This window comes from Odontomachus brunneus, unplaced genomic scaffold (genome assembly GCF_010583005.1).
Source record: "Odontomachus brunneus isolate Ranch 3 - 2012 unplaced genomic scaffold, Obru_v1 Obru_scaffold_245, whole genome shotgun sequence".
Taxonomy (NCBI): Eukaryota; Metazoa; Arthropoda; class Insecta; order Hymenoptera; family Formicidae; genus Odontomachus; species Odontomachus brunneus.
This window is the reverse complement of record NW_022639695.1, coordinates 159,614-169,127: the sequence shown is the minus strand read 5'-3', so window position 1 is coordinate 169,127 and position 9,514 is coordinate 159,614. Positions and strand designations below refer to the sequence as shown.

At 36.4% G+C, this 9,514-nt stretch overlaps 1 protein-coding gene across 5 annotated transcripts in view; it reads right to left on the bottom strand.

The window, feature by feature from the left end:
- The window catches only part of LOC116852663 (low-density lipoprotein receptor-like), a 229,263-nt gene that overhangs the window by 106,091 nt on the left and 113,658 nt on the right, over positions 1 to 9,514 (bottom strand). For all 5 annotated transcript variants that reach the window (XM_032833230.1, XM_032833228.1, XM_032833225.1 and 2 more), the window contains 2 exons: positions 5,443 to 5,754; positions 4,543 to 4,843 (listed from right to left, as the gene is read on the bottom strand). In XM_032833230.1, the coding sequence (XP_032689121.1) occupies positions 4,543 to 4,843; positions 5,443 to 5,754 (613 nt within the window). The remainder of the gene's footprint in view (positions 1 to 4,542; positions 4,844 to 5,442; positions 5,755 to 9,514) is intronic.

Genomic DNA, 9,514 nt, shown 5'->3' with positions numbered 1-9,514 from the left:
AAATTTTGACAAATGAAATACTGCTCTCTGAGAAGGATAAAAAACAGTTAGCATCTCTTACTTTTACGGAACTGTTTGAGTTATTTTTTTCATCTGATTTGAAGGAGTACATTATACCTTGTACGATTGCTAATGGTTGTGACATTTCTCTAGATAAATTAGAGATGTTTATTGGAATAGTTATATTTTCCATCTTCAATAGAAGGCTATCTCAAAGAGACTATTGGTCTACCGATCCGTTATTGGAATCGGAAAAAGTAAAATCAGCAATGTCGCGGAATGAATTTGAAAAAATAAAATCATTCTTAAAATATTCAACGCCAAATGATCAAAACGACAATGACAAAGTTTGGCGTGTCCGAAAAATCCTAAATATATTCAGAAAAAACATCAGGCAATTTGGATTTTTTTCGACTGCTCTCTCTATCGATGAGATGATGATTAAATATTTTGGAAGAAATTCCCTCAAACAGTTCATAAAATCTAAACCCATTAGATTTGGGATCAAGATGTGGGCCTTATGCAGTGCCGAAGGTTACTTATTTGACTGCGATATATACTGTGGAAAAAAGTCAACTTCAGGCGATTTTTTACCTAACTGTGCCCAAGGAAGTCGAGTCGTTCTTCAAATGCTGCAACATTTACTTATAGAAACTTCTAAAAGAAAATTGCCTCAATATCATATCTACTTTGACAACCTGTTTACTAGTCCGGATTTGTTGGTGCACATGAAAAAAATCGGTCTTAGAGCTACTGGTACGGTTAGAAGTGACAGAATTTCGGAAAAAAATGAAGTGGATAAAAAAGCTGCTAAAGGCACATACGTAGTAAAGCACGAAAAAGGCAGCAAAATGAATTTTATAACAGTCGTTGATTCCAAACCTGTTTCGATTCTGTCAACTGCTGCTGGTGTTACACCACTATCAACTATTAATCGTTATAATAAAACAGAGAAAAAGAAAACAAATTTACAATATCCGAATGCTTTCACGTATTATAATAAATTTATGGGAGGTGTTGATGTACACGATCAACACTGCAATAGGCTTCTCCCGATAGTAAGATCAAAAAAGTGGACATGGGTTGTTTTCATTCGCTTGATACAATCATCTATAACTAACGCCACTGTTTTATATAATATATGTAACAATGATGATCGTAAAGTAGGGTCAAAAGAATTTGCTCTTGATATCAGTCGAAATTATCTGGCAAAATCGCAGATAAAAAGAAAAGAAACTCATGTACTCAAGCATGATGTGAAAAAATATTGTAATGACGGAAAATGTTCAGTCAGAAGTCATAAGATTTGTGAGGACTGCAATTTATATTTCTGTCTTCAATGTTTCAATAAAACTCACAAATAAATAAGAAAAAAATGATAAAAAAAAATGAAAAAAAGAAAAAAAATAAAAAAAAATTAAAGAAAGAAAAAAAATTAAAAAAAAATTAAAGAAAGAAAAAAATTAAAAAAAAATAAAAAAAAATAAAAATAAATAAATAAAGATTCTCGGTGACGTCTACCTCCTCGCGGTGAGAATCGGGCAACATTTATAAAATATAAATGGCTAAAGACGTATTCTTCAATATCAAACAAAAATTTGGAAGTTTTTTTTCGTAAAGCATACATATTTTTTTTCTTGTAGGGTTTATCAAAAATTTTCTAAGAACAAAAATGTCTCAGAATTAGTCAAAGAATATTATCAAATTTTTTCAGATTTTTTGATGAAATTTTTCAAAATATCGATTTTACGATTTTTCGAAAAATCGAAAATTGCTTCGGAACATTCTGAAAAAATTTGAGAGTACTCTTTGACCAATTCTAAGACATTTTTGTTCTTAGAAAATTTTTGATAAAGTCTATCATTTTCGAGAAAAAAATTCGTAAAGTTTTGAAAAAAAAATTTTCAATTAGGCCGCCATTTTGTTTTAGTAACAATTTTTTAGACCTTACTAACTTTATTTATTTTAAGTTCAGACATCGAGGCCACGATCTGAATAGGTTTAAGTCATAAAAAAAAATGAAAAGAGAACGAAAAGTCATTACAAAAAAAAAATGCAAGCGAAAAATGACGTTTCTTTGGATTAATTTTAATTTTTCCATGGTTAAATATTTTTTAAGAATTTTTTAACCATCACCATTTGAAAGAGCACCCTCAAAAACATAGGAAAAGGTAGTTTGGAACTTTGTTTTTCTCAAATTCATTGAACGGCATCAACTCGAACTTCAATGTCGAAATTCTGTCCTGTGGGCGTTAATGGGTTAAAAAGATAAATAGTTGCATGTTACATTACTTCTATGAATCTATTGATTGTTAGAGCAAAAGGAAAGTATACGGAGAGTTTAGAAGGATGCCTAATCAATTTTAAGTGTCATTTCTTGGATATAACTTTCTGTTTCGACGTACTTTATAAAATTTTTGAGCATTTTTTAACTTCTGTCATAAATAAAAAATGAATAAATAATGTCATAAATAAATAAATAAAAAATAACCACGGCAAGAGGAACCTTAATTAGTTTACTTATACTTGTTTCTACCGAGTAAATCTTAATCCGAATTTAGATTCTATTCAGACAAAAATTTAAATTTGAGTTAAGCTTTAATCGAAATTGATACAAAGAGACCTAAGATATATGAAAGATTAATAAAATAGATTAAATTGAAGATAGAAAAAAGTGAGAGGAAATAAAGAATATAGATGCAATATGAGCAATCATGATGGTATTATATTGTGACATAGCAGCCTCGGAAGCGCCCGTCCCAATAAGAAGCGTACTGATTTCGCGACTATTTCCGATTATCGTGTCCCGGAGTATCTTTCTTTTTCGTCTTTTGAGTCAGTAGGAAAATCATTGCGAGCAGGTATAGAGCAAATGAGTAGGTCATCTCGTCCCAGAATTTGTACCCCCTCAGCTTCCCTTGCCGGCCACCAGGACCAGAGGAATCCGAGTACGACGTGGGACGGAGGAACGTTAGTCGTCAGTTCGTCGCTCATCGCTCTCGCTCAGGTGATCGCTCTCGCATTATTTAGCGCTGTAATATTCTCGCTTATTCTGATCACTCTACTAGTCTCTGACGTTTCCGAATATTCTACGGCTCCAGAATATTCGATAACACGAGAACCTGGCTGGCGTGTTAAGATTCGATACCGTGTCAGCTGTGTTTACGTTCCAGCTGACGTTTGGCGAATACAGTGGTGAGGAGCAAAGAGCGATATCGGGAAGACAATATTTTTCCGAAGAAATCCCGGTTAGAAGAAATGATGTGCCGATCAAAGTCGCGAGGATTTTCTAAAGATTTGGAATCCTAGCCGAGGAGAAGAGCGACGAGGAGGGATCTCTCAGGATTTGGGATCGGAGAAGAACGGCCGATCCAACAGCCTAGCCGTGACCATCGCCGTGAGCGCAGCTTAAAACCGCTAACAATACCGAAGTTATCGCTAACGGCAAAACCCCGAGCGAGAAGCTAATAACGTGCGAAGCAGCGCACCGATTTTTTTGTGTGTGTGCGAGGGTGGAAAGACGAGCGAGCGACCGAGCGGAGGCATGAGCAGACGAGCGCCTGAGCCAAGCGAGCAGGAAAGAGAGGACCGCCGAGGAACCGGCCACCTGCAGGGCAAGCCGTCGCCTAAAACCTGCTATCTGCTCTAGATTTTTCGTATCGTTCGTCGAATTTTGTGTTACCGTCGTCCCGTCTGCAGAGCGGCTGCCAGAGCCGAAGCTCGCCCGAGGAAACTATCCTTGGGCCGTGATCGCCGCGTACGCGATCTCATGTCGTGAGTACTGTGAAGACCGCGTAGCGACGGTCTCGTTAACGGCGGAGAATGTACCGCACTAGATTTCGGGGCGAGTGAGCCCCGCTTAATAAAGAACTGACGATCACAGATTCTTGGGTCATCTTCTCTCTCTTTTCCATTATCTACCGAACCCCCTTCCCCCCTCGCCGCTTAAATAACGGGGAGCTGCCGGTCCCGTACAGTCCCAGGATCACACGAATTTCAAGTGTTATCGCGTTTTTTAGTGTTCCGAGGTGGTGCGGCCTTTTCTGCACCTGGTGTCCAACTACGGTGCACGGTGTTCCGTTTTCGTGTGTCGCGATTGTGATAATTTGTCGACGTGGCGAACAGGCGACTGTTCGCCTTCGCGACACGATCTTTCGCGAATTACGTCGCAATATTTAAGTTTATTTTTGTACACTAAATTTTATAACAGTTTGAATAATTTTCTAATGCAATTTGAAATGATAACCAATGGTTCACTGAAAGAATTTGACCTCTCGGAATTGATCAAAACAAATTTCGAGTCTTGGCTATGTTCTAATACGCATCAAGAAAAAATATTCAACTGTTCTGAAATAGTGTACATGTCAAGATAGGTCAATATGTGTACGTTGCTGGTTATATTAAATATATAAAAAACTAAAACTTATAAAACGGAAGTCATTCTAAGCTGAACAACAAATAAATAAATAATAAATAAAAATAATAACTATAAACTAAACTGATTAAAGTTTCTTAGCTGCAACACGCAATTATGACACTTACTTGTAAATTTTCTTTTCACTAATATCACTCCAAAAAATCATTCCAGTGCGAAAGACAAAGTCTAAAGCTGTTGCCATTTTAGTGTTATTAACGATGGCGGTCATTTCTTGACGATCCAAAGCTACCTTTCTGATGTCATGTCGACGAGCGAACAACAAGCTCGCATGACCTTCAGCGGCTTTACAACGTGTTAGATTTCGTGGATCTTTAAGATAACCAGTGGCACAACTACATTTAAAGCTGCCCTTTTCATTCTGGCAAAATTGAGAACAGCTACCGGGCTCCAAACACTCATTAATATCTAAAAAATAAAACAATTTCTATCATAAGCATTATTTTGAAATACAATATCTTAATTTCAATATTCATATTTATAAGGTAAGCATAATAAGATGTTAGATTAGACTTTATTATACAGAGTATCCCAGACTTTCCTTCGCAATTTTTGTGAGAATGTAGAACGGATTGAGCTGAACATAAAAAATCCTATACATCATATATTATATTATTACGATATTCTCAATAATATTCGAGATATTAATTGTAAAAAATTAACGAAAAAGTGCGCGTTGATTTGAGCGTGACAATATAAGCACAAGCAGCGGCGCGTTGGCCTCCTCGCCGCGCGCCGGCATCCATGCGGCTATTACTGGGCCGCACTACTCGAGCGGCTCGAACGTTCCTTTCTTTACAAATCAACGCGCACTTTTTGCTTAATCTTTCACAATTAATATACCAACTATTATTGCAAATATCGCAAAACTATATAGGACTTATTATTATTATTATGTTTACCTTAACCCATTCTGTTCCCACAAAAATTGCGGAGGTGAGTCTGGGATATTTTGTATATAGAATCTAGAATTGTTAGTCATATTAAACAGAAATTCTTTCTCTTACCATCGCATGTACGATTATCAATAAGCCTGTATCCTGGGTTACAGTCACATCGATAACCAATAGGTAAATCGACACAAATTTGTGAGCATCCGCCGTTATTTTTTGAACACTCGTTTACGCCACAGTACTGGATGCTCTCGTCTTCCCAGCCTATACAATCTCGATTTTTGTTACATACTTGTTCCAGCGGAATACATGAGCCTTCACTACATTCAAACTGAATCTGTGGATCACAGCTTACGATTTTGCTCGTGCAATTCCTTTCGTCGCTTCCGTCAGCGCAATCAGTTTTACCATTACAATACAAATGACCTAAACATTCAAATTATTGTTATCTCTAGATATTTTTTTCAATTCAAATATAAATTGCAGCTAAGTAATTGTGTGTAAAATATACAAATAGAACAGTTATGGTATTATATTAATATGTTCAATAAATCTATCGTTAGTAATTTTATGTTTAATTTCATAATAACCATAATCGGTTTGTACTATAAATAAATTTTATATTACTTACAAGAAAAGGTCTCAAAGTGTTTTATCGATTCTGAATCCAGAATTCTGTATACAGGGTGTTTCCTCTAACTCGACCATTTAAAATATCTCCGTTGTTTTTGATGATACGGGAAGATATTACAGGGAAAACTTGTTCGATTGGAAAGGACACATATTATGATTAGCGAAAAATTTTTCTCGAGGTCATAGTTTTTAAAATTTCGAGGTCATCGTGATTTTTTAAATGAAATAGCCCATATATTATTACATATTCTTATAGCTTATTTCGAGAGCTTTTCAAAACACGATAATAAAATATTTTTTTGTTAAGAACTTTTCGAGTAATAACACTTGAAATTTCCAGCACTTTGACATAAAATACAAAATATCTCATAAAATTTTCATCTTTCGGTTATCTTGCTTTAATGCTTTTTTGCGCAGAAAAATGAGACAAATTAATTAGCTTAAAAAAAAGCACAAAAAAATTTTTACATATTTATTATGTAAAAAATTTTTTGTTTTTTTTTTAAGCTAATTAATTTGTCTCATTATTCTGCGCAAAAAAGCATTAAGGTAAGATAACCGAAAGATGAAAATTTTACGAGATATTTTGTATTTTATGTCAAAGTGCTGGAAATTTCAAGTGTTATTACTCGAAAAGTTCTTAACAAAAAAATATTTTATTATCGTGTTTTGAAAAGCTCTCGAAATAAGCTATAAGAATATGTAATAATATATGGGCTATTCCATTTAAAAAATCGCGATGACCTCGAAATCTTAAAAACTATGACCTCGAGAAAAATTTTTCGCTAGTCATGATATGTGTCCTTTCCAATCGAACAAGTTTTCCCTGTAGTATTTTCCCGTATCATCAAAAACAACGGAGATATTTTAAATGGTCGAGTTAGAGGAAACACCCTGTAGAATTGTTCTATGAGATTTAAATAATACAAATTTCCATTTGCATCTATTATCTCTGCATTTAAGAAAATAGTAGCATGCAGAATTTTATAATTTCTAACGATTTATTAAAATAAAACTGATCAAAAAAATTTTTACAAACTTTAATTAAAAATATTAACAGACACACACACACACACACACACACACACACACACACACAGGGTGTCTCAGAGCAATCTACGAAGCTTTCGTAAGAACGTAAAGCGGGTTAAAATAAATATAAAAATCCTATATCGTCTTGCGATACTCGTAATAACAATCAAGAAATTAATTACGAAAGATTAAGGAAAAGCGTGTGCTGAATGCTAGAGGATGGACCGCACGAGTCACAGTGCAGCCCAGTAATATAGCGCGTGGATGTCGCGCGTAGCGATTGGAAGACAACGCACCACTACTTATACTGCTGCGCTCCTACGTCTTGCAGCACCGCGCCGAGGCGAGATGTACAGTGGTATAAATATACGTAGATAGTGGTGCATTGTCTCCCAATCACGCGCGACATCCGCGCGCTATGTTATTAGGCTATGTTATTATGTTATATTATGTTATTAGGCTGCACTGTGACTCGAGCGGTCCGTCCTCTACCATTCAGCACACGCTTTTCCTTAACCTTTCGTAATTAATTTCTCGGTTATTATTACGAGCATCGCAAAATGATATAGGATTTTTATATTTATTTTAACCCGCTCTACGTTCTCACGAAAGCTTCGTAGATTGTTCTGAGACACCCTGTATACAGAGTGTTCCACACTCTCCTTCTCACATTAAGTGGGAATGTAGAACGGGTTAAGATGAACATAAAAGTCCTATACCGTTTTGCGATATTTATATTTATAATAATAACCGAGAAATTAATTGTAAAAGATTAAGGAAAAACGCACGCTGAATGGAGGAGCGCTTGCGACCCAGTAATATAGCAGGCAGATGTTAGCGCACGTCTTATATCGTTCTGATCCTACGTCTTGCCGCATCGCGCTGAGGCGAGATGTAGAAGTGCAGCAATATAGGCAATGGTGCGTTGTTTTTCCAATCACCGCGCGCCGTCATCCGTGCGCTATATTAATTAGACCGCGAGCGCTCCACCGTCAACCATTCAGCGTGCGTTTTTCCTTAATCTTTTACAATTAATTAATTTATTATTGCGAATATCGCAAAATGGTATGGGACTTTTATGTTCACCTCAACCCGTTCTACATTCCCACTTAATATGAGAAGGAGAGTGTGGGAGTGTATAAATATACAGGATGTCCGGTAACTGATCGATCAAGTACGAGTAGAACGGGTCAAAATAATCGTAAAAATTATATACCATTTTGAAATTTTCTCAATATTTATTCCGTAATTAATTAGAATGTATAAACAAATAAGCAAACGAACGAGAAGCAGTAGAATAGGCTCTGTGACACTTGTTGTGTCGCTTGTTACTCCACCTCGAAATCAGCTGTATATTCATCGTTGCTAAGAGGTAAACCATTTATTTTACATACAGAGCCTGTTCTACCGCTTCTCGTTCGTTTGCTCATTCGTTTATACATTTTAATTAATTACGGAATAAATATTTAAAAAATTTCAAAATGGTATATAACTTTTACGATTATTTTGACCCGTTTTACTCGTACACGGCGGTTGGTCGATCAGTTATCGGACGCCCTGTATATACAGGGTGTTTCGCGTAAGGTGTGCTAAAAGAAAAATATAAGCAGAACAGAAATATAAGTAAAACTGAATAAAAATTGTAGAGGTCATTTTTCAAACAACCACGTAAAATTTCGAGATATTAATAAAAATAGTTGGACAAATTAGAGCGCGCGACGCGACAGGCGGAACATACGACTTGCCGCGACCGGCGAAGAAAATGGACGAGTGCACGTACGCACACATGGAGCTACCCATTGCCAAACGGCCAACCTCTTTAGTCTATAAGATAGCGAGCAATCGTCAATTTTTTTCGCCAGCCGCGTCGCCGCGCTCTGATATGCCCAACTATTTTAATTAATATCTCGAAATTTTACATGGTTGTTTGTAAAATGACTTCTACAATTTTTGTTCATTTTTATCTGTTCTACGTATATTTTTCTCTTGGCACGTCTTACGCGGGTCACCCTACACACACACACACACACACACGCGCGCGCGCGCGCGCGCACACACACGCGCGCACACGCACACACACGCACACACACACACACACACACACACACACAGGGTGTCCCAAAGTCCCATGATGACCTTTGGTGAGAACGTAGAACGTAGAATGTAGAGCAATTGAGGTGAGCAAGAAAGTCCTGTGCCGTTTTGCGATATTCGCAAATAGACTCGCAATGTCGTAGCTATGGGCGGAAGGACGCGGCGATATACGATTCGCGAGTGTCACGGTCGCACGTCGAATAAAGGCATCTTTCTTTCCGCTGCCGCTTTCTGTACACTAATTTGTTGAGACAAAATAATTAATTTCTCAAAAATTATTGCGAATGTCGCAAAACGGCACAGAACTTTCTTGCTCACCTCAATCCGTTCTACGTTCTCACCAAGGGTCATCATAGGATCCTGTATATATTATATATATTATATATATATATATATATATATATATATATATATATATATATATATA